At 42.8% G+C, this 26,176-nt stretch overlaps 1 protein-coding gene across 20 annotated transcripts in view; it reads right to left on the bottom strand.

The window, feature by feature from the left end:
- PPP6R3 (protein phosphatase 6 regulatory subunit 3) overlaps positions 1-26,176 on the bottom strand; it is a 163,119-nt gene that overhangs the window by 58,449 nt on the left and 78,494 nt on the right. For 16 of the 20 annotated variants that reach the window (XM_033206085.1, XM_033206084.1, XM_033206080.1 and 13 more), the window contains 6 exons: positions 24,284-24,516; positions 17,863-18,049; positions 14,615-14,752; positions 11,657-11,722; positions 8,595-8,707; positions 3,581-3,694 (listed from right to left, as the gene is read on the bottom strand). In XM_033206085.1, the coding sequence (XP_033061976.1) occupies positions 3,581-3,694; positions 8,595-8,707; positions 11,657-11,722; positions 14,615-14,752; positions 17,863-18,049; positions 24,284-24,510 (845 nt within the window). In that variant the 5' untranslated portion in view covers positions 24,511-24,516. Of the gene's footprint in view, positions 1-3,580; positions 3,695-8,594; positions 8,708-11,656; positions 11,723-14,614; positions 14,753-15,232; positions 17,810-17,862; positions 18,050-24,283; positions 24,517-25,626; positions 25,722-26,176 lie in introns of those variants that run through there. The other 4 variants (XM_033206083.1, XM_033206081.1, XM_033206068.1 and 1 more) reach the window with 3 other exon arrangements.

Consider the following 26,176-nt stretch of genomic DNA (forward strand, 5'->3'; position numbering starts at 1 on the left):
CATTTTTGAATCTAGTGCTATTGATTGCTTTTTCCCTTGACAGTTTGTTGGCATTTTTATCTTGTTTCTTCTAATTTTTGGTTGATAGATGGACATCTTACATAAAATCTGATGTAAATAGCATTTATATAAGAATGAACATGTCTCTTTTCTAGGTCTTAAGTGTGGGGATTTGAATCAGTCTAGTCATCTGCAGAGCTAGGTTTGGGCTTTGTCGTTACTATGATTTCTCAAGGTGCAATAAGGACTTCAAGTCTGTCTCAAGTTACTCGGTGTTTACGGCTAAGGCCAGTTTGCCAGGTGTCTCTCACTGTCTGCTCTGCCCATCAGCTGAGGTCCTCTCTTTACACTTGCTCACAAGAGGCTCCTCCCCGACGCCAGCCTTTCCTCCACAGCAGTGTTGTTACTGGATCACGAGAGGCCTGGTGGAGAAGGAAAGGATGCAGGAATGCTCTGCTTTGTTCAACTTCAGTCTTAGGCAGTTGAAGTGTCCCCGGGTCTAGGGTTGGGGCCTTCTCAGTGATCCTGCCCTTACCCTCGTGGTAGGGGATTCTCTAATGGTCTGGATCCAGAACGTATTCCCACTTCTACCAGGGGACAGAGGGCTTTTATTGTTAACCTGTTCTCAGTGGCTTAAGAGTTTTGTTCAGTAGGGGCAAGAACAGAGAAGGATCCTGGAGGTGTAGCGTGTATTTCCCCCAAGGGCTGCTCCTCCATTCCTCAGGCCTCAACTACAATGAAAGCTTTCTCTGGTCTCTGCCCTGCCGTTAGTATTTCTTGTCCAGAAGGGCTTGCAACTGTGTGTCTTGGACTGTCAGGGTCCCTTGTGTCTGGGACTGTCAGAGTTTCCTTACTCTTTGACCTTTAAGATGCTTTGGAAGTTACATGACTTATTGTTATTCTACTACATTTATTTAAAACCATACCTGAACTATAATTTTACTGAGATAGAGATACCATGTATGAGAATGTACCTCAACTGCCCCAGTATAAGAACTGCAATATGTACTAACTGACACTCTTCTCCTTATTTCTTGAGTTTTGTTAAAATAATCTGGAACTCCTTCCATTTTTCAATATTTGACTGATTTCAATTATTTATTCTTTACATTTAAACTTCATAATAATATTGTCACATCCCTACCCATTTCTTGATCATAATTTACCAATATATTCCCTTAGTTCTTCATTCTTATTTTTCTGGTTGGCTTTAATAAAGTCTATCTTCAAGTAATTTCATCTCATCAACGGTACAGAGATGAAACATTGAGTGTTTGCCCTCACATATCAGCAGAAATGTTTCAGTCTCAGAATCCTGCACTCTGTTGTTCAGTATTTATTTAGCTTCATAAAGGAGACATCTGGCAGTCTGACTGGCTTCACAAGTAGCCCATTTTTTCTTATACAGATACTTCTAAGATTTATTCTTTATCCTCAGAATTTAGAAATCTTATCAGTATAGAGCTAAGATCTGAGTCCTATTTTATTTCTTTTATATGTGACAGAGTCTCACTCTGTTGCCCAGGCTGGAATGCAATAGCATGATCTCGGCTCACTGCAACCTCTGCTTTCCAGGTTCAAACGATTCTCCTGCCTCAGCCTCCCGAGTAGCTGGGATTACAGGCACACGCCACCACGCCCGGGTAATTTTTGTATTTTTAATAGAGACAGGGTTTCACCATATTGGCCAGGCTGGTCTCAAACTCCTGGCCTTAAGTGATCTGCCTGCCTCAGCCTCCCAAAATGCTCGGAGTACAGGTGTGAGCCACCACGCCTGGCCTTGAGTCCTATTTTAAAACTTCAATCTTGCATGGTATTTGGTAAACCTTTTCTGGTTTTAGGACAAGTTCCTTCTGGTCAGAAATTTCCCTTTATTGTTTCTTATATCACTGTTAACTTTGTTTGCTCTTTAAGTTGTACATTTATGTGTTTTTCACTTCCACATTCAAAAATTTATGCTGTTTTTCCCTCATTTATTTCTCAAGTAGTATGAACCTCACAGCACCACCAAATGTGTTTTTAAACCACTTTTAACGGATGATGTGATGGCCCTGTAGCCTGAGTAGCAAGAGAGTACTGTACCCCTGGGGCAGGAAGAGGGTACTGTACCGCTGGGGCAGGAAGAGGGTACTGTACCCCTGGGGTAGGAAGAGGGTACCGTACCGCTGGGGTAGGAAGAGGGTACTGTACCGCTGGGGTAGGAAGAGGACACTGTACCGCTGGGGTAGGAAGAGGGTACTGTACCCCTGGGGTAGGAAGAGGGTACTGTACCCCTGGGGTAGGAAGAGGACACTGTACCGCTGGGGTAGGAAGAGGGTACTGTACCCCTGGGGTAGGAAGAGGACACTGTACCGCTGGGGCAGGAAGAGGGTACTGTACCCCTGGGGTAGGAAGAGGGTACTGTACCGCTGGGGTAGGAAGAGGGTACTGTACCGCTGGGGTAGGAAGAGGGTACTGTACCCCTGGGGTAGGAAGAGGGTACTGGACCGCTGGGGTAGGAAGAGGACACTGTACCGCTGGGGTAGGAAGAGGGCACTGATTTTCCCAGAAAGACACAGGTAGGCAAACAACCCCCAAACTACAACATACTTGAAGCAGTACCACCACACTGCCCTTCCATTAGTATTGACCAAAGATTAGGCAAAGCAGCAACAGAGATCAGGAATTGGGGAAGCAGGGGTTGGTTGGTAAGGTTGTCTTCACTATTTTGCTAGAAACCTAAATTACACCATCAAAAGTAAATACAGAAACCTTGAATGGCTGAAGTTTCATATGCTAAGGATGGACTCTGTCCCTTGTTTAATGAATGAATACTGGGGTAAAAAATACAAATTCCAATCTCTGTATCACACAATCCTGGAAAACTTATGATTCTCAAGCTCTAAGAGCAGTTAGAAAACTCTGATAATAAGTAAATCTGCACTGGACATAAACTATAAAGAATAACACGACACACATTAAACGGCTGGTCCGGGGCGGAAGGCCACACATGGGAAAAGCAGGCCTTATTTCTGATTATAAAACACGTAGCAGAAATTCATCCTTAAAGGCTCAAGCCACCTGCCCATACATTTTAAGACAGCCTCAACTGCAGTGCCCTCAAATGTGAAACCCAAGAAACCACCACCTGAAGGCCTACGTATCTGTAAAAAGGAATGAAAGGAATCACAAGATAGAAAGAGTTTCTCAATGACCAGAAGAGCTACCCAGTGACCAGGAACACCTATTTTCAATTATCATGAGCAAGAAATAAGCTTCTCTGTTTCTGAGCCATTATACATGTTTTTGATTATAGCATTTATTATAGTAGCATTTTCCTAACTACTACTACAAAAAAAAAAAAAGACTAGTCTAAATACTGCCAATAAACAGTGTCACCAAACCACAGTTTTCAACTGCATCCCTATATGTGGTATTCATATAAAACTTGGCTATGGTTCATATAGTAGAAGGAGAATCAGCAACTGCAATTCAAAGGTACTCTATTACAGCTTATCCACCAAGAATTTAACTCTTAACTTTAAAAAAATCTGAAAGCAAAACAATATGGTTCATTTTGTAAGACATAAGAAAAGCTTACGTTGGTCGTCGTGTCTCAAGTAAAGTCAGCAATATCTGGATTGCACTGACTATGGCTGATTCATTTTTCTCCTTGTGGAAAATATTTGATAGAAGCTGCTCTATAATTTCTTGCCTAGGGAAACAAATCAATAATCACTAACTGCAGTATCACTTATCACCAACAACTTCAGAAAAAAAGACGATGGCACAAGACAAGTGTCACTGAAGAGTTCAATCACACTTGGGTATATTTACTGTTTTATTTCTATATACTTATTAAAGTAGGTAATTGATCCTATTTATAATTTACACACATGCACACGCACACAAACACACTCACTCACCCTCCTATCTCTTTCCCTCAGCAAAATAACCTGGGCCATGCTTGTCTTTGCAAATTTTGTTGAGAGCCAACAGAATCTCAAGACAAAGTCACCTCCTACTCAAACCAAGACTTGTGATGATGATGATGATGATGATGATGATGACTGGGGCTGGGGGTGGCAAGAAGACATAGAAACTTTCACCCTCACTAAAGAAGGGAAAACATTCAGGAAGGCTATTAAAACCCATGAATGTTCATGAACGTTTTCCCACAAAGGCATAAATGTGTAATTAGCAAAGATCTGAAACAAAAAAAAGAAAACATCAGTTGCTGCATTTTACTCTACAAATAAAATTTGAAAAAGCAAAATAAAATTGCAGCAACGAAATAAATGTGACTAAATTAAATGTCCAAAAAGCGTTATCTGCAGGCTCTTTCCATTACACTTCTCTCATATATATAATAAGATCACAATTAACATAAACCAGTTCACTGAATTTATATTCTCAAGGAAAACCTTAGTTTCTTAGCCTCTCAGTAATTTTCAAAATTCACATGAATTAAGAAATGGAGGCCAGGTGCAGTGGCTCACGCCTGTAATCCCAGCACTTTGGGAGGCCGAGGCGGGTGGATCACAAGGTCAGGAGTTCAAGACCAGCCTGACCAACATAGTGAAACCCTTTTTCTACTAAAAATACAAAAATCAGCCAGGCGTGGTGGTGCACACCTGTCATCCCAGCTACTCAGGAGATTGAGGCAGGAGAATCGCTTGAACCCAGGAGGCAGAGTTTGCGGTGAGCCGAGATCACACCACTGCACTCTAGCCTGGGTGACAGAGCAAGACACCATTTAAAAAAAAGAAAAAGAAATGGAGTCTCGAATCTCCCTTACAGTATGACAGGCAGCTGGACTGTCCTTGGTTGCTCACCTGACACCTCATCCCAAGGTAGAGTTGTGTTCAGTGTACTATACACCAGTTCCTTGACCGCCTCTTGCCAACATAGCAAGTAGGAGAGAATCTCTTTCTATTTCTATTTTGGGGAAACAAAACTAGTATCTAACCTAACTTGAGAGGGTCCCCTTGCAGGAGGAGGTTTTTCAAGTACTCCCAGACCAGCATTAAATTGCTTGTGAGACCTCTCACCAAAACAGTACTATAAAAGTCACGTCACACACAGCAGCCTATACACTAACTGTTCGGTATGGAACCGAGCTCTGGAAAACAAACTTTAACAATAAATATGTTTTCCTGGCCGGGCGCGGTGGCTCAAGCCTGTAATTCCAACACTTTGGGAGGCCGAGAAGGGCGGATCACGAGGTCAGGAGATCGAGACCATCCTGGCTAACATGGTGAAACCCCATCTCTACTAAAAAAAAAATACAAAAAACTAGCCAAGCGAGGTGGCGGGTGCTTGTAGTCCCAGCCACTTGGGAGGCTGAGGCAGAATGGTGTGAACCCAGGAGGTGGAACTTGCAGTGAGCTGAGATCCGGCCATTGCACTCCAGCCTGGGCAACAGAGCGAGACTCCGTCTCAAAAAAAAAAAAAAAAACAATAAATATGTTTTTCTTCAACAGCAGCCTCACCCCAGGTGGAGGGGTACTGACAGCATGCGATTGTGGAGGTCCACACTCTCTTCATTCAGTCATAGCACTCTTACTCATCAGAGGGCACTGTCACTTTCGTCAATACAGATGCCTGAAGGGAATGGCTGACAGAGGCCCTAGCCATTTCACTGTTGTATCAAATTGGAAGTCTACTGTATCCATGAAAGAATTCTACTAATGGACAAGAAAAACATAATAACCAGCGAAAACCTGACAGTCAAAATACAAGACCACAATAGCTGCGCCACATTCTGAGTTTTACCCGAACACACAAATATCACCAAACCCAGAAGAAATAGTAAACCGAAGGACTGAAGCTTATCAAACAAAAGGAACGCGTCACATTCTTTCAATAAAAAGGTATTTAATTACATGCGAGAAAATATATTCACTTTCATGTTTTAAAAAACAGCAGTTTCTGGATAGACATCACTAAAACTTATGATATGAGCTGTTTCCTGCATGAAGCCACCCAGGTTCTTTATCCATGCCTTTGGGACAATGGCTCATTTTTTTTTTTTAATGTGAATGGCCACAGGAAAAATTCACTTATAAAAAACCAATTGGCTCAAATGAATGGGATCAAACCCAACTTGTTCTAAGGTCATAAGTATCAAGAATTCAGAGTCTATTCTAACAAAACTGTTAAAAATTTTTGGGCCGGGCATGGTGGCTCAAGCCTGTAATCCCAGCACTTTGGGAGGCCAAGACAGGTGGATCACGAGGTCAGGAGATCGAGACCATCCTGGCTAACATGGTGAAACCCCATCTCTACTAAAAAAATACAAAAAAACTAGCCGGGCGATGCGCCTGTAGTCCCAGCTACTCGGGAGGCTGAGGCAGGAGAATGGCGTAAACCCAGGAGGCGGAGCTTGCAGTGAGCTGAGACCCCGCCACTGCACTCCAGCCTGGGCGACAGAGCAAGACTCCGTCTCACAAAAAAAAAAAAAAAAAATTTGAACTTCAAAAATTTCCAGAGTCACTAAATAAAATGCATTCAATTTAGGCCCAGATTGCTTCCCAAGCCAAACATTGTTTATTTAACACTTCAGTCCGCTTTCTGAGATTTCTTGGTACCACTACCACTCTTTAGCATCTTCTTTAATCTTACCTCATTTCAAATTTTTCCAGATGTGCTAATCTGTGCTTAACATTTACACATGTGACATTCCTATATACAGTGGAGTCCACACTGTGGGTTACTTGGCATCATAATACAGAGCTCAGCAAGCTATGTGTACATTATGTATTGCCAGTACAGTGATTTAATAATGTAATATCATTATTAATAATTATAATTTATCAAATAGATATTACATATTATCACATAATAGATTAAATATACACAGATGTTATTATGATTAATAAGTTTACTAAAATAGAAATCTTTTCTCAGTGTGTATTGTCTGAATCAACAGATACTAAAAGATGTGCAGTGTGTCAAATATTACAAGTGGTTGGTTCTCATTCTCAAACAGACTGTGGGAAGCACTATGACAGATTTTCTTTCCACCGTTAAATGCAATGGAGGTTTTACTTGGCAACAGGGCCACTGATTCATCAGGTCCATGTATTTGAATACAGTTACTCCAACTAATTTAATGATGTAAACTCTAGGTATTTACTTATCTTCATCCCAGAAATTAGTTACCTGATCTAGGACTAAAACACAGCTTGAAATATAAAAGCTAGTGTGCACATGGGCTCTGGTGGCTAGATTACATATTGGGTCCAAATAAAGTTGTGTGGACGGAGGGCTTGGAGTGGCACTGAAGAACTTAGCAATCACTACTAAGCAGTCTGATACTCGGGTAGAACCTGCACTGTCTACTATGGGAGTTATTCACTACATGTGGCTATCAAGCACCCAAAATTTAACTCGTCTGACCAGCATGTTCTAAGTGTAAAATACACACTGGATTTCCAAGACTTTGGACAAAAACATTTTAAATTACATGTAGCTTTGATTCTATTTCTACTGGGCAGCACTGCAGTGAGCCATATGAAACTGCTGATATTCAACATTTCTAACCTACTGAAATGGCAATTTTACAAGGTTCAACCTAATTAATAACACAATTAGTAGTTGAATGTGGGATGTCTTAAAAGTTTTAAAGAACTATATATGCCACAGTGCAAGAATTACTAAAACAGGACAAGTAAGATACCATTGTACTCGAAAGGCGGCAATCTTTTGTAGTTTTGCTACTTCAGAGAACTCAACTCCTTCATATTCTACATGCTAGGAAAACACAACTCCACTTCGCAAGGATAGAGTTGAAGACACGTTAACTTGTCTGTAACGTATTCCTTGCCTGTCTTACATGTGTCAAGGAAATAATACAACATTTTATTTTAATAAAAGGGCATTCTAGGTAGTTAAGCCAAAGATGCAAAAGTCTCGATATATAGCAGGAATAAAAAGGACTGACAAAAGCATTAAAAACAATAATAGAAGTAAACTGAAGCAAAATTGCCATTAGTACTTAACAATGCTAGCTGTATGCATACTTTCCAATTATTCTTCCATAGTGAGGAATGGCCTGATTATTAAAATAACTTTCAGCTGCTTGAATGCAGGTCAAATACATGCCCATGTTGACAGTAAACATTCTTTCTGAAAACATGTGAATCTAGAAAAAATAGCATTCCATCCCCAAGCTGTCTTCTACCTAAACATGAAATAACTGTCCCTAATCAGCTGCAAAGATACAATAAAGCCTTAAAGATCATCTGATAAAAGCCGCTGACTAAAACATGCAACATTCGTACTTACACAAGACTATTCTTCATCAAAAGACCCTTGGAAGTTGGATTGACAGTTATTTCTAAATGACTACCACATCTTAGAATGGCTCTACAGAATTCCATTTTACAAATAATTGGAAAACTCAAAGTCTAGATACAAATGTCATTTATCTTCTTATCCTGCCAAACCTCTACTGAGATAAAAGAAGCAGAATTCTCTACCTTCTCACCCACCCAGGGTTATTTTCAAGAGACATGATTCCCACATAAGGAACACTTACCAATCACTCACAATGGTAACACATGGAACAGCATCATTATGAAAGAAGAACAAGAACAGAGTTTTACACATACTTTTCTAGAGTGGCAAGCAGGGGGTCAGGCTCTGTACTGTTCTGAATTTGTAACATCTGGTCTCTGCTCAGGCGAACAATTTCACAAAGTGATTGTGATGCATTTGAATGTCGCTAAAGGAAAAAAGTACAATTTTAACCATAAAACATGTTAGAAGTTAAATTTATCATTTAAAAATGAAAGGGAAAGTTATTTAAGAAATAACACAAATTAACACTGGCCATAAGCTTCAGTGAACAAAAGGTCAAGGCCAAGAGAGATCACATCATGAGTAATGTATTTTGTCACGCATTCAAATGAGCTTTATAATAGTGCACAGTACATTATTACTATGTGCAGGGAGATGTCATTAAGGTTCTGATGAGCAAAAATTTCTAAAATAGTTGGGAAAAAATACACAGATTGAGCATCCCAAATCCAAAATGCTCCAAAATTTGAACAATGACAAAGGAAATACTCATTGGAACATTTCAGATTTCTAGGTCCAGGATGTGCAACCAGTATAATGCAAATACAGATATTCCAAAATCTGAAAAAAAAACTGAAATCCAAAATACCTCCGGTTCCAAGCATTTCAGGTAAGGGATACTCAACATGTATCCCCAAAATACACTCTTATCAGCATAGAAGGATGCACATACTTTTTTTGGATTAAAAAAAAAGTAAAAGTACGTCTGGGCACGATGGCTCACGCCTGTAATCCCAGCAATTTGGGAGGCCTGAGGTAGGCGGATCACCTGAGGTCAGGAGTTCAAGACCAGCCTGACCAACATGGAGAAAGCCCGTCTCTACTAAAAATACAAAATTAGCTGGGCGTGGTGGCGCATACCTGTAATCCCAGCTACTCGGGAGGTTGAGGCAGGAGATTGAATCGCTTGAACCCGGGAGGCGGGGATGGCAGTGAGCCGAGATGCCGCCACTGTACTCCAGCCTGGGCAACAAGAGCGAAACTCCGTCTCAAAAAAAAAAAAAAAGCAAATACAGCTTTCTGGAGAATACCAATGGGTAAGAAATATTAAGCCTTCTCTCAGTGTATTGACCTTATAGAAAAAGCTCTAAAATCTCAGCACCCAAACACATTTTATTCTCTGGAATAAGAAACTCAGCATAACTCAAAGACTGAGCAATGTGCTCCCAATACAGGCAGAACACTCATATTCTAGAAGAGAGGAGAGCATAGATTAGGATATCCAAACCCACTGACTGGAATCAGGAGCCTAGCATTTCCTTGGTAAGTATCAACTGGCCAGTATAATTTTAACATGGAATTCATCACTTAATACAAAACAGAAGTATTAACAGGACTGTCCAAAAGCCAAAATTAACTTTCTTATAAGTCATGCAGAGAAGGTGCTGATGTCCACAATGTGGTGTCCTTCTCAAGAAATTTGCTTCAGAATTGGACTTCTCCATTATCTATTTCTCCTGGGCCCTTCCGACAGGCCCTACTGAGCCATCTTCTTCTTAGCCCATTGAGCAATCAAGTTCCTCTGCTCAAGAACACGAACCTAGTAAGGAGTAAGAAACTCCCCCCTGCCAACGGGGCAGGCCACACTCCTGTCACGGCTCTCCACGGCCTGCACAGGCCGCATGTCACCACAGGGAAACCTGCTCCTAGAACCACACTCCCCTGCCCACAGGAGGAAGGCTTATCACCCCAGCTAGGTTGAGAGCACCTTCTAAGCAGGGGCTCCCACATTTCCAATCCATGTCTACACTGGACGTGTCCACAAATGTCAACTCTGCTGACAGTAACAACTACTGCAAGGGAGCATACCTTGCATTCTCCCAAAGAGGGATAATGGGGAAGTGACAGCCCCTTTAATAAAGTCCAGGTATCAAAAGTTTCTGAATGGAACAGAGTGAAAGGGTTTCGATCTACTATCACAGAAAATGTATCTTTGTGAGAGAGGAGCCTCCACTGCATGCCTCTTCCTGCAATGCTCCTCTGCAGTACTCGCTCCCCCATCTAACCTGCAACCTAGAGGCACACAAGGAGATTCCCCCAGCTTCAGGACAAACCTTGAATTGCCCTTAAACCAACTCCTTTGTAGATATTAGGTTGAATCATAGAGAACTGTCATGTCTGTAGGTAAAAATGGATGATTACTGCCAATTTTATATGGCTTGGCCTGATACTTCAGGTGGTAACTTTACAGATCTCTTCTAGAGACACATGCACCCACTGGTCCCAACAGGCATTCCCTCAGCACAGAGTTCAATCTGCAAACTCCAAATCTAGCTTCAATCCTATAGCCAAGTCAACCTTCAGCACCTAGGACAAAAGCCAAACCTGTCAGAACTTAACAGCCAGGGCCAGGACGTATAACAACAAAGTTACTGTAGGGGTTCAAAGGTGACCAACATCGCACTTCACTGCCTGCAAAGCTGTAATCAGACTGGATAAAACAAATGCGAATGTGGTCACATCAACTGCTACAGATGGGTATAAAAATAAAAAGGAGGCCAGGCGCGGTGGCTCATGGCTGTAATCCCAGCACTGTGGGAGGGTGAGGCGGGTGGATCACAAGGTCAGGAGTTCAAGACCAGCCTGGCCAAGATGATGAAACCCTGGTCTCTACTAAAAATACAAAAATTAGCCGGGCGTGGTGGCGGGCACCTGTAATCCCAGCTACTCGGGAAGCTGAGGCAGAGAACTGCTTGAACCTGGGAGGTGGAGGTTGCAGTGAGCCGAGATCGCGCCACTGCATTCCAGCCTGGGTGACAGAGTGAGACTCCATCTCAAAGGGGAAAAAAAAAAAAAGTAAAAAGGAGCATGAACAAAGGAGGAGGTGTGTAACAAAAGCCAGCTAGTTCGGCATGAAATCCCGGCTCTAGAAAGGAGATGGTGCTATAACAAGGGCCTGCTGTTGTACATTTCTGGAAATTTTCTAGGTATTGGCAAAATGTAATAGTTTAGGAACGTATCAACTTTAAGAACAATAGATTGCTATTTTCCCTCTATGCTCTGATCATGTTCACATTTAATGTAAGTATGCTCTGTGCTCAATAAACAGTTCTTTTTTTTCTAATCAAGTTTACAGTCACACAAGTGAACTTACATCTTCTTCTTGCGATGGATGAACTATTTCCACAAGCCTCTGGATAATTTTCTCCTCATTTAACCACTGTAAAACACATTGTAGAAGTAATCATAGCAATGAGTGGCTCTTGTTCAAGCCCCAATGTAGATTAACATACTTGGAAATATCCATCACATTTTAAGTAGAATGTTACAGGTTTCTCTGGACTTTGAACACTACAGAAAATTAAAAGTTCCCCAAGGAAAATGCCAGTGAATATATTGTTTTAACAATGGCCAACAGTACCAACAACTCCCCAAATTACAATACCCACACACTAAAATTCTATACATCAGCTTCTTAGCCATAAGGTCACTCCAAGACATTTAGGACTAAAAGGGTTTGTAGGTTGGTTCTTAAGAGAGGACTGGGAGACTAAGAAGGATGGAATTTATACATTTTCTTTAAGAGCATGTTCACTCCAAGCTTCAGAAAGATTGAGAAGAGCAATATTTAGCACCAAGTCTCTGGGTTAAGAAAAACACAGGATGAACAAAAGGGACTTTTAGATTACAAAACCAAACCCACTGCAGGAAACGTGGGGGCCTGAGGAAGCACAGAGGCAGAGTTTATCCACTCTGTCATGTGCTGGCAAAGAGCTATGGCCATCTCCTTCTAATCCATGTATGAAATGCTACAGTGAATGAAAACATGAAAGGGATCCAAATTCAGAAAAAATAAAGGAAAAATCATCTGGCTTAACAATCATGCCACAAGAAGCTGAAACACCGTCATCAACAAGGCAGCTCACTATCTAGAAAACGGGGCTAAAGGAGGCGAGGGTGGGCAGCAGGGGCAGAAATAAAACACACTTTGCTTAAGGAACAGAGAAGAAACCCTGACACTGTCTCTGGCTGCTCAATGAAAACACCAATCAATGGAAAATGTGAAGCTATTAGGTAGGCACCACAGAGGTAGAGGCCCAACTTTATATTTTAAGATCTGTTTTAAAATGTGCACGCAAATTCTCCAAGAATCTTGTTAAAATGCATATTCTGATTCAGTAGGCCAAGGAAGAGACCTGAGATTACAGATTTCTAACAAGCTCACAAATGATGTCTGGGACCACTCTTTGAGCAATAATGTCCTGAAACAGAGGAGAGTAAACATCTGTGTGAGGGGCGGGGCATTCCTGACCACTACAGGAGAAACCAGGAAACTTTCCAGGCAGTGAACTCATCAGTCCCAGACCCCTACTGTTTCCACAGCTATTCATAGGAACCTACATTCCAAGCCCACTTCTGTAGTCATCCTCAACCATGGATGCACAAAATCAAAATAAGACATTTAGGGGTTTCTAACTAACCTTTCCCCGACCTACACCTTTATCAACCTCCTATCGCTTGCTCTCTCCACAAACACACTGATTCCTTTGGAAACCAGACAGGTCCTAAACTTCAACCCAGAAGCAACCAAAGGAATAAACTGGTTCCTGCAAACCATCCTGAATACATCTCTCCCTATGATAATCCCAATATAAAGGTGACACCCTCCTCCCTATCCTTAACAGTCTTTCCCAGAATCCTCAACCTCTTTTGAGAAAAGATACATCTACAAAGACACACCCAAAAGGACAGGTGTCCCAATTTAAGGTCCCTGCCAACAGACAAGTCCCAGGACATCCACTAGATACACCCAGCTGTTTACTCACAGTGATCACAGTGCCTGGGTCACCAACAAACCCAGCCCTGACCCCATCACATAAATGCACACCTGGCACACCTCCCTACCTCAGTGGAACATGCCCTGCCCATGGCACCACCTGAAAGACCTTCCTCCTCGTAGGCCCTCCTTTTAGTCCTTGAGTTCTTAAATAATAACTAGCATTTTCAACAAAACTCATTTCCAAAGAAATGAGTAAGTTCTAAGGTTGCAGGTTAGTATTAAAGACAGATAGACTGAAGCATGGTTCGCAAAGCTTCCGAGAGAGGAAAGAAAGGGAGAGGGACCAGGCGCAGTGGCTCACGCCTGTAATTCCAGCACTTTGGGAGGCCGAGGAGGGCGGATCACCTGAGATCAGGAGTTGGAGACCAGCCTGGCCTACATGGTGAAACCCTGTCTCTACTAAAAATACAAAAATTAGCCAGGTGTGGTGGCAGACACCTGTAATCCCAGCTACTCAGGAGACTGAAACAGGAGAACTGCTTGAACCTGGGAGGCGGAGGTTGCAGTGAGCCGAGATCATGCCACTGCACCCCAGCCTGGGTGACAGAGTGAGACTCCAACTCAAAAGAGAAAGGAAGAGGAGAAGACACAAAAGACAAGAAGAGAAGGCAGAGATGGGAGCCTGGGAGAAACCTTATTTTCAAGTTACTCATACCCTCCCCTCCTTCCCACCCAAATTCCACCTAAGACATCTATTCAGGAGACATACATCCTAAAAAATCACCATTTGTCTACATTTTTAAATATGTCCTTCTCAAAGTAAACTCTGTTCTCCTTATCCTTTGTTCCTAGGTACCCATGAGAAGAGAATTACTTCTGAAGCCTGAATCCCCGGATATATCCACACCTCTCCGTTTTGACCTTCAGAGGCGGCTCTGAAGAGTGTGGCCTCACAACATACTCATATGGGACTTAGAGCTCCCAACCCTCTCATTTCTGCTTTTACCATCAGGACCAGATTTAAGACAAATGCTCAACCCATAATGTCTCGCCACCCCCATAAAAAGCAAACCAGCAAAAAAGAAAAAACACTCACAACAAAACATTCCACACACCTACGGATATGCTCATCTGAAATTCTAGCTCTGCAAAATCTGGATCTCTTCCTATCTTGGAACAACCTTTCTCCCCCACCCTGTTACCTGCTCCCCAGACAACTCTCTGCTACCAAGTACCCTAATCCCACGCAATCCCTCCCAGCACACAGCAGCCTGGTGGGCTCACATGCCAGCACCCTAACCCCAGTCAACAGCAGGTCAGAATTCTACTCACATTCAGTACATCTTGCCTGGGCTGTGGAGGTTCAATACATGTCAGGAGCCTGAGCAACAAATCCATGATAGCAGAAGTTCCTATGTGCTTTATAATAAGGTCTACAAAATCATGCTTCTTCTTTAAGAAATCCACAATCTAGAGAAGAACAGATCAGAAACTGAAAGACATGTAACTTGGAAACTATAAACTTTATCTTTTAAGTCCCAACCCCCACTCCTCCCAATTTTACCACTACTTTAGGTTGAGAAATGGCAAATCCTGAATTAGCAACAAGATATCAAGTTGGAAAGCCTGGCTGATAGTTACAATACTCAAAAACCCCTTGGAAAAAAATCCCCTAAATTAGCACATGTCCATTAATACAAATACAACTTAACAAAATCTTTTATTTCTATTCACTTTCATTATTCATTCTCAAAAGAATGGGGATCAAAAATTTAATATGCCTATAAAGAGCAAGAGAATATACCATTTTACAGTTTAGGAACATAAAGCAAGTCTGTTAAGATTCCGCACCAAAATGAATAATATTCAAAATCCTAATTGGACCCTAACAAGTATGAGAAAAAAATTTCAAAACACATATTTCTACTCCAGTCAAAGTAACTAACTCACCTGGCTACACAAACATTGCCTTGGATTTTGACTTCACCAATTCACTCCAATAGCTTAGCACAAGAAGGGCAGCTGGTGGAGAGGCAGAGAGCTACCCTGAAGGAATGTGAGAATAGTCATGGAAATCAGGCCCCTGTTGCTGGCCTCTTCTGCACTGGGAGACCAGGGAGATGACTCTGTCCCCACGCATCCCCGTGTCCCATGCAGCCTCGTTGCCTCTGCCTCTGTCCATGTGCACATGTCATCTATTCCCAAACCCTCTGCGAGTCCCAGGGGGAGTGTGGCAGCTGCTATAACAGGATCTCACTGAAATTGCTCAAAAGCCCTGGGACGTGGAGGGGGTTGAATAACTCACTCCCACCCCTACACCCCATTAGAGATAAGGAAACCAAGGCTCAGAAAGTATCTTCCAGAGCTAAAAGGTGGCTGCCTGCGATTTAAACTTGGATTTGTATGCCACAAAAGCCACAATCTTTCCATTAGGCCACATGAAGTCTAATAGCCAGAGATGACAACTAAAACTGTTTCATACAATTGGTATAAATACAGGATTAACCAACACATGTTGCTTCTCTAGACAATGAGGTCAAGCATTATGATATAAAACTTCAAGAAATGACATGACACATAAATAAGTCACTCACAACTGGGTCCCACAATAGTTTTTAAAAGGACAGTAGAGGAGAAAGGATGAAAAAAGTCACATGTGACCAAGTATTCCATAATTCAGTGCCAGAAACACCAGACCTGAAGCCCAAAGGAATAAACCCCAGCTAGCGTGGTGGACAGTACAGCACTGACAACACGGACCTGTGGCCCAGGTGACCCCACTGGGGTGCTGACTCATGCAGCACTGAAGATGCCCCACTACCTGACTTTCTGTTCCATGAGCTAACAAATGCCTTTACTGGTTAAGCCAGTTTAGTCTCAATTTTTGTCCTTACTTACAGTTGCAGAGATCCCTACTAATACTATCACATAACAGAAAACCTTTATTTACACTCCTAATTTGCAAACGATAGAGAAATGCCAGGTTTAATCTTAACCCACAGCCACTGAATCCTCTTGCTATCATTCATACAGTCGTGACAGGGAAATGTAACAAGCAAAAGGCCGAGGGGCTCTTGTCTCAGAATGTAACTGTCAAGTGCCATCATCTCTACACAAATAGAATGTCGGGTCAGACTCTGACGTCTAATACAAAATACTCAAGGCCCCATAAAGTTTTAAGTGTATTCTCTCTCTTTATGTGTACGCTGAAAATCGGGGCTTGCAAACTTGGGTCCCAACAGCACAGAAGGGAGGAGAAAAAGCACAATGAAGCATAACGTCTGGATAATGGCTGTAACATCCAGCCCTGAGAACTGCCTGGTAATATGAGGGTGATAGGTTGGCTTCCACTCTCCTAAAACAGCCAGCAGTTCTTGTATTTCTAACTAGAAGGCAGAAAAAAACAGACAAATCTACATTAGAGTAATCATGATTTGGGGATTATTACCAAAGTGAAAAGAATCTTATTTCCAATCAACTTAGGAATTTTATCCTAGTCCATTAAGTGAAAGAAAGAATGGTATCTCTTTCTAAAATAAAACATGTATCCACTTTACATTGGCATAGGAGAGGACACACTGGGCCCAAAATAGCTCCAGTCCTTCTTCCACAAGTGCTGATAGCAAGAAGAGGTCACCCAGAGCCATTTTCTATCATGAAGGATGGCAGGACCAACTGGTTTGACCACTTTTACCCCGTATCATCACACCCTTACTTGTTGCAATTCTGGCAAATCTGCTATAGTTTATACTTGAATATCTGAGGCTCTAGTTGTTCCCTGGGTGCCTATTTCCATAAAATGACTAAAATCTCCAGATAAGCAGATCCTTTTTCACAACAATATCCACTAAAGCAGAGGTTCTCAAATGTTAGCATGCATCAGAGTTAGCTGAAGGCTTGCTAAAACCCAGATTGCAGGGCCCACCCCTCAGAGTTTCTGATTCAGCAGGTGTGGAATAGGGCTCAAGAACTTACATTTCTGACAAAATTCTCTACTGAGGTGCTGCTGCTTCAGGGACCACACTTAAAGAACCAAGTGAAGTTTTTGTCAAACCACACTGGATATGAACGGCAGAGCTACAAATGTATACAGCAGTCTATACACTCAGATATCTCAAGCCTGACACTGGAGCAGTTTTGAGTAGAATCAAAACAGAATCACCATTAGTACAAACCAATCACCAATTAGATTTGTGGGAAAGGTTTTTGGTTTAAGCTTCATCTGTGATCACCAATGGGGGGAAAACAAAACAAAACAAAGCGATTGTTTGTTGACATATTCAACGGCTTAGTTATTACACTTGCCATCTTAGTTAAGCCCTGTCTTCACAAATGGGTACCCAATATTCTCATCTTCTACCCACCTGTCAAAAGAGGAAACCAAAGTATGCTAACAAATTACATGAAATTTGAGATTATACCATATTAGAAATATTCACCAATGTATAAATAGTATGTGAGTGCTTAGAATGTTTAAGGTTTAAAATACATTCTCTTAGAACTCTAAAGCAACAGTGACTGGGGGATCCCCTCAAGGGGATGATCAGCCTAATACTTACCTTTTGGAATATCATATTTACCTGTTCTGGTTTTCTGCTGATAAGAATACTTAGCACCTTGCTGAAGAAACTGGCAAGTAGTGGGTTCAAAGGGGAATCGTTTAGGAGGAAGCTATATAATTTCATTAGCAAGGATTCATCTTCTCCCAGTCTATCATTCATCTGGGAGACATCAGAAGTGAGCAACTCACAAGATATATTTGGATACCTAGAAGAACAGGATACTTACATCATCATCTTTATTAACAGTTTAATTATATAAAGATAAACACAAATCAGAAAGGCTTCCCAAGATTTTGTGAGAACAGTAAAATCATTTACTGGGAATCGGGAAATCATTTCAATTCATTCTGTTCAACCAACCTCCAGACTAAAATAAATTTTCTACTATCTAAAAAATTGTTTTTAAACCAAGCTTTAATAAGAATACATTTTCCCTGAAGAAACTAGAGCACACCTAGTACTCTGGAGCCCAGGGAGGTCACGCTGCAGGGCCCGGGCCTTCTCCACGAGCAGCGAGAAAAGTGGCTGGAGGTGCGAGCCGTCGGGCTACAGCCTCCCTCTGGCACGGCAAGCAGCATAGCTTGAGGACAACTGTGGAGGACACTGGTTTCCAGGAAATTGCACTGCACACAGCACCTTGTAATGACTTAAGACACTCTGTAGGGACCTGGAGCAGCCTTTATCTTTAGATGGGTGCAAATGGTACTACGAAGTTGTTTTCAGTCTATATTACATCTTAAGAGAGTAAGCATCCTACTATAATGAAGCAGGGAAAAGGACATCAGCCTAGGCTACCAAGGCAGGAAGCAGTATACCAAAATAATGTAGTCCTAGCTATTCAGGAGGCTGAGATTAGAGGATCACTTGAGCCCACATGTTCGAGGCTACAGTGAGCTGTTAACTATTGCACTCCAGCCTGGACAAGAGTGAGACCTTGTGTCAAAACCAAAACAAAACAAAACTAGTGCTCTCCACATCAGCCTTCCAGTATCTAGAGATTAGCACAGACACAAAGTCAGTCCACTGTCAGTCTTCACCATGTTCTCTCTCCTGTAGGATACAGGCCCACAGCTAAGAACATGACACCTGCTCTGGATAGACCCACACAGGCTCTTCTACAGATCCCACGGCTTTAGAAATGCCTGCACCCCCTAAAGCATGCTTGCCTCTGACAACCAGACCACTGACCCTCCGCAAACAGGCAGCAGGTCCATTTTCTCCTCTTACTCCTTCTACCACAATCTCGTGTCTGTTTTCACTAGTAACAACAGAGATGTTGAGCCTATCCAGACGATACTCTAGCTGACCCACGATTACTCTGCTCTTACACTCCTCCCTGCTAGACAGCCAGGACCCAGTGCCCCAACCAGTCATCAGGAGTGGCAAGCTCAGAGGCTGAGCAAGACAGGGAGATGGCAAAATAGCCAAACGTGGCTGCATGACAAAAGAAACCAGGGAAGACGGGGGCGGGAGGGACACATATAGGACACACCTGGGGCATCCAAGGCCAGCAAGTGCTGCCTGCAGCAAGACCCTGGCACAAAAAGACCACTGGTGATGAACCAGAAAGCCGCAGCACTTGACAGGCTCTGATGTGAGGCCTAAAGACAGAAGGGTATGAGAAGGTCCTGAAATGAGCCTTTGTATAAAGAAAACAGAAAAGGAAAAAAAAACAGACCTGGCAGATGTATGGGTCTTTGGGAAGTAAAGTCTCTCTCAATTTACATAGCATGGGCTTCAAGATGCCAGAATATAAACCCCTGAAAAGTACCCATTATCCCAGGAGTGGGCTGATACAGTGGTTACAGGTGCAGCAACTAGAGTCACACTAGCTAAGTTCAACACCAGCCTCTGCCACTTACATGCTGTATAACCTTGGGCAAGTTACTTAACCTCTCTGGGCCTCAGTTTCCAAGTTAGTAAGATTAAGGACTATTGTCCTTATCTTATGGAGGAGAGGAGTAAAAAAGGCTGGGAAGAGGCCCTGGCATAAAGTAAAAAAGCGTTTAAAAAATGACAGCTGTTTTCATTCCTCTTTATTTTCACTATAAAATGGCAGAATGCTGCTAGGGTGGGTTGGGGAGATGCACTCACTCAACTGTCTTAATGTGGAAACTGCTGACAAATAGAGGATCAGTGAAAGGCAGTGGACTCCTGGCTGTGAATCAAATGCATGAGTGTTTTCTCCAAACACTGACAGAGAAAGTCCAGATGAGCAACTTTAAAATTTGTTCACTTTTTCTAGGTGACTGGGTGGTATGACCTAACTCAAGAAGCATGCATAATGTTAGCCATTACACAAAAAGCTCAGAGTTCTGGCTCCACACAGGCTGGGGCTATTCTCCTTCCCTCCCTCCTTAACATTCAAGAAGCTTCTCAAGGCCGAGCGCAGTGGCTCACACCAACAGTCCCAGTACTTTGGGAGGCCAAGACAGGTGGATCACCTGAGGTCAGGAGTTCAAGACCAGCCTGGCCAATATGGCAAAACCCCATCTCTACTAAAAACACAAACATTTACCAGGTATGGTGGTACATGCCTGTAGTCTCAGCTATTCAGGAGGCTGAGGCACAGGAAACACTTGAACCCGAGAGGCGGAGGTTATAGCCAGCTGTGACTGTGCCACTGCACTCCAGCCTGGGCGACAGAGCAATACTCTGCCTTTAAAAAAAAAAAAAAAAAAAAAAAAAAGGGCAGCAGCTTCCCAAGCACCCGAAGATGCCTCCACTCCACCCTCAGCAAGGCCCCTCCTCCTCCACAGGCTCTGTCTGACCTCACTTCCTTTGCCTGAGAACACACAGGAGGCAATCAGAGGGGATCCCAGCCCTACCACATCCCGACCTACACCTGGGTGCTTCCTCCCTGCTCCAGGGAAGCAGCCTGTGCTCCTGAGGTCATCCTGCATGTGTGCTCTGGACCACACGCCCCCACCCCCGCCCACCCAGCACAACGCATCACTCAGTGGCCTGCTCCCTCACACTGGCTGTGTTTCCTCTGTGCTGCAACATTCTCACAGGCCATCACTTCCATTTAGGAAAAAACAAAACCACACACCGCCCCTGACTCCACATCTGCCTCGACCTACCGCTTCCTTTCTGCTCCTGTTACAGGAAATCACTTGAAAGAATTGTCTCTGCTTGTCTCCAGGCTTTCACCCGGGCCCCTCTAAAGAACCTGCACTGATGGGGCCCATGATGTCCACGTTATAAACTGAGTGGTTTTTTATGAGCAGTACCCCTAACCCACTGTCCCCCTCTCCTTCCTGAAGCCAGACTTTCCCCTGGTTTCCAGGGTAGCAGCTCCCAGGTTCTCCTCTTGCATCCAGTCACTCATCCATCCCTCAGTGGAACCCTGGCCAGCCCACACTACCCATCTCCAGTTTCGGAAGCTTTCTTCTAGCTCCATCAGCTCCGCCGGCAATCTCATTCAGCCTCATGGCTTTACATGTCCTCCGTCCACCTGCTGCTAGGCCTCATCTCTGCCTCATATCTAACAGGCATTTCAAATGTGACAGGGCCAGACCCAAACTCCTGCCCTTTCCCTCTGCAATCTTTCTTCACTGCCATAAAGCCACTCCATCCTCTCAACTGCCCAGGCCAAAATCCTCATAGTCACTCTTGACACTTTATCTCCCATTCCATACCTAGAAGAAACCCCTTGAGCTCTAACTTCATCTAGTGCCTCCGGGAATCTGACTGCTTCTCACCAGTCAGGTCCACTAAGATCTTATTATTCTCTGCTGATCACTGCAGTCAACTGTACTTCCACTTCTGTCCTCCTACAGTCCCTAACCACAGAGCAGGCACAGCACTCCTGGGAACAAAGTCAGACTATGGCACATACTTGCTCAAAACCCTCTGGTGGCTTCCCATCTTGTCCCAAGTACAGCAAGCATCCTAGCTGAGCCTACCAGGCCCTGTATGGCCTGTCTCTAGAGGTGCTCCAACTTCACCCCAACTCTCCCACCTTCCATTTTCCCTCATTCACAATGCTGCCCCTTCTATGGCTGCCCACGTGTTCTTGGGGTACACCACACACACGAGCACATTAGGGCTTCCATACTGGCTGTTCCCTCTGCCTGCATGTTCCTTAAGTACCCACTTGGCAACCCCCTTAATTCCTGCATGGATCTGACGAGATGGCACCATCTTAATTAGGCCTTCCCTGAGCTCCTCTGCACACTCCACCACCTTCAGCATTCCCTGTCTCGTCATGCTCCATTTTTCTCCAAAGGTCTTACCTGACAAACTATTGGTGGGCTTTTTAGTCTGGTTTACCCCAATACAGCAATTACTCTATCATCCCAAAACTACACAATCCCAGTCTAAACTTCCTTAAATGACTGTAGTCAACCATAACCCTAAAACACTTTCAGATCCCAGCTGAAAAACTCCTCTATGCTCATCTAGCTGTGGCATCATCCAAGGTACATTACACACAGGCCAGAAGCATGGCAGAGTACTGCCCTATCCAACTCAAGTGGTGCTCCTTCAAAATGGTACCATGCAGAAGGCTGTGTTCAGAGGAGGCGCATTTGCTCTTGCAACCTCAAAGGCAAAAACACTGGCAAAGCAACACAATACAAGTGCCACACAGTTATAATGGGTGGGAGGGGCCACTACTTCTTTTGGAGAAAGTAAGCCCTTCATAGAAGGCATGCCTACTCTTCAATGATTAAAACATTACTGGCCTCACTCAGCATGTGAGGAAACAGACCCAAGAAGGATAAGCTCCCTGCCCAAGCACTCAGAGATTGGAAGAGAAGAGGGTCATACTCCTCTGAAGGGGCTGATCCAAAACCTGTGCTCTCTGATGCATATCACACCCCTCCTACAGGGATGAGCCCCAATTCAAGTAGCACCACCCATACGCTAGTTCACTGTGAAGGGAATTCCAAGTAGCAAAGTGTCTACCGTTTGGGGGATGAGAGCACACTAGCATGTCTGCCACGGCCTCCCGAGTTCAAGTGATTCTCCTGCCTCAGTCTCCTGAGTAGCTGGGATTACAGGCACCTGCCAACACGCCCAGCTAATTTTTGTAGTTTTAGTAGACTCAGGGTTTCACCATGTTGGCCAGGTTGGTCTCCAACTACTGACCTCACGTGATCTACCCGCCTCAGCCTCCCACAGTGCTGGGATTATAGGCATGAGCCACCGCATCCGGCCTTTCCTCCTCTTTTTTAAGACACTAATCTCTGAGTGAAGGCTTTCACTAAATGCTAGGTGTCAATGTTAATGGTTGGCAGAGAACATGGCATCTTTGAAGACCTAAGCCACTAGCAACTTGAAAGCGTTAACAAGTATTATTTCCCCAACAACACATTTCTCCCCAAGAAGAAAGGAAAAGATGTCCGAAAAGAAAGGGAAACTGAGGGAGAAATGGCAACAGAGACACTACTAAAAGCCTAATTCTTCCTATTCCATTAAGTTTATGTAATGCATCAATTTTTGTTGCTGAAGTTGCTCTATTTTCTGGGGGGAAAAGAGCCAAATATTTCTTTTTTTTTTTTTTTTTTTTGAGACGGAGTCTTGCTCTATCACCCAGGCTGGAGTGCAGTGGCCGGATCTCAGCTCACTGCAAGCTCCGCCTCCCAGGTTCACGCCATTCTCCTGCCTCAGCCTCCCGAGTAGCTGGGACTACAGGCGCCCGCCACCTCGCCCGGCTAGTTTTTTGTATTTTTAGTAGAGACGGGGTTTCACCGTGTTAGCCAGTATGGTCTCGATCTCCTGACCTCGTGATCCGCCCGTCTCGGCCTCCCAAAGTGCTGGGATTACAGGCTTGAGCCACCGCGCCCGGCGAGCCAAATATTTCAATAGGGTTGGATATGGAGAAATAATTAACTGTAACCACAATACTTTACATACCTATGGAGAGTTTCCAGGGGTTTGTATAAAAAGTGGTAATAATGGATTCTCACTGTACTGTCGTTCTCTTTGTAAGCAGATTAAACTAGCAGACAAAATCCACTGTAGTTACCCGTGGTGCGACCAGCTACACTGATGTTCACTAATACCCATTCCTTTATTTTCAGCTGATAAACGGTCAGAATTTATTGTATAAGCAATGCTCTTTGTAACCCCAAGCTCTGACTTAGATTTGCTGTGCGATTTTGTGTAGTAACATAATGTCCATCTTCCTATTTGTAAAGTAAATATTTTAATCATCTTACTATTTCTGAGACATCTGTCATCATTGTTTACAAAGCACGCTGCCTTTCCAGAAAACCTCTGAATGAAATTCAGAACACTCATTTTAAACTCTTGTGATTCCCTGGACTTACTGCTAGAATGGATTTTGTGCTCCACTGAGCCTGTCATTCTTGACTATCTTATCCTTCTGTAAATGGCGACAGTCACACTGGAGAATCCTTGAACAAGAGCTGTATATTCTACCCCCAATTCACTTTAGTCCCACTCTAGAGAGAAGATTGAATTGTCTTACTTGTATCTGATCTTTTCATCCATGTCTTGAGGTGGTTCTTCTATAATGAATGAGACTAAATCTTCGAGACATTCTGCTTTTAACAGAAACTCTATAAGTTTGCGGTTCTGAGCTTTACATTCCTGTAAAACATCTTCCTCATCCATTAACTCCTTCAGTGTTACATCTTCTCTTTCTAGAAGTGTGTCTATGTGGGATGATGAGTGAAGATCAAATTTCCAAAACATGCTGGTCTAAACAAAATGCAGAAAGTATTTCATAAAATTTCAACTTTACACATTAATTTTCCATAATTCATATTTCAGTTCAGTTTTACAGTCTAAAATGCCAACTTAGCTCATATAAGTTAAATAAGCTTCACACTGAACCTATAAAATACTTTTTAATGCATAACTGGCAGAATTTTTTCCTTCTCAGAAAAGAAAATATTTTAATTGATAAAAAATTTTGACTTGAAAATGCTCAAAGCTAATACTTGGGATGATTTTAACCTGCAAAAGTAATTCATCCATACTTTGTTAAGAAGTGATGCTGGGAAAAGAGAAAAGTCACTCTTTTCTTAAGGGTGAAGGACAGAATATTTTCAGCAACAAGTGATAAGCAGTGAGGCCTAAATATCTAGAAGGCTTCAGAAGACTAAAGAACTAAATAATCACTGCAAATTAGTACTTTCATAGTCAAAAGCCTGAAAAAATAAACTGGTAAAATCTGTGCCATTTTTAATATACTACTAAAAACTGAAAACTAATTATCAAGGAGTTAGAGAAACTGCTTCTCCTCTGTTTACTAGCAAAACACGACAATGAAACCCAATCACTACGTCACATACATATTCGTTCCTCAGCTTCATGCCTATCCTTCCTCAACAAGGAAAACAGAGTTTGTTACTTCAAATTATAGAGCTAAAAAAGGTACTTATTTGTTACAAACGGAAACATAAAACAGAGGGCTCACTACATGATCTAAAGGCTGCCATTCATGATGGGATGATCTCAAAAGCCACTTTTGAGATACATGACAGGATGATGGTATCACAGTAAAGACCTTAGAAGAAGACCATTCAAAGACCTTTCCTGTCTATATGCTCACTGCAGAATTCCTAAACCGGAGTTTGGTAATACATACTGACTCTCTGTAACCCCCAAACGAAACCTATGTATAAGCTGGAGCTTCACTACTCACTTAGTGAGGTGTCCCATTATCATTATCTCCAAAAAAGCATGACTATCCACATGCTATTTACAAGAGCCTAGGTAAAAGGAAGGAGGCCGCAAAGGATGGTAATCCATGCACAGCACGTATTTTTAGAAGTATGTATTTGGGCCGGGCACAGTGGCTCACACCTGTAATCCCGGCACTTTGGCAGGCACCAAGACGGGAGGATCACTTGAGGTTAGGAGTTCAAGATCGGCCTATGCAACATAGTGAGACCTCATGTCTGTAAGAAGAAAAAAAAAATCAAAAAATTAGCCAGGCATTGTGGCACACTCCTATAGTACCAGCTACTAAGGAGGCTGAGGCTGTAGTAAACCATGATTGTGCTACTATACTCCAGAAGGGCAACAGGGTGAGGACCCTATCTCCATAAAAAAACAAAAAACAAAAAAACACAACAAAAAAACCCACCCACATTAGGAGATCAGGCAGGAATATATCCTGATTTTATGCTTTTATGAACATCTGCCTCAAAAAAAAATTTTTTTTTTTAAATAGAGATCATAGAGGGCAAAATCACTGACACTGCTAGTATAAACACTGACCAATCCAGGAATAAAAGAAGGAAAACAAACTCTGTACCACGGCAGGTTACTCAAGCCTCTGTAAAAAGCAGATCCACTTCACAGGATAGGCAGTGAGATCAGTGAACATTTTACTCTTAAGTATATGAGCATA

Source organism: Trachypithecus francoisi, unplaced genomic scaffold (assembly GCF_009764315.1).
Source record: "Trachypithecus francoisi isolate TF-2019V2 unplaced genomic scaffold, Tfra_2.0 Lachesis_group8, whole genome shotgun sequence".
NCBI lineage: Eukaryota > Metazoa > Chordata > Mammalia > Primates > Cercopithecidae > Trachypithecus > Trachypithecus francoisi.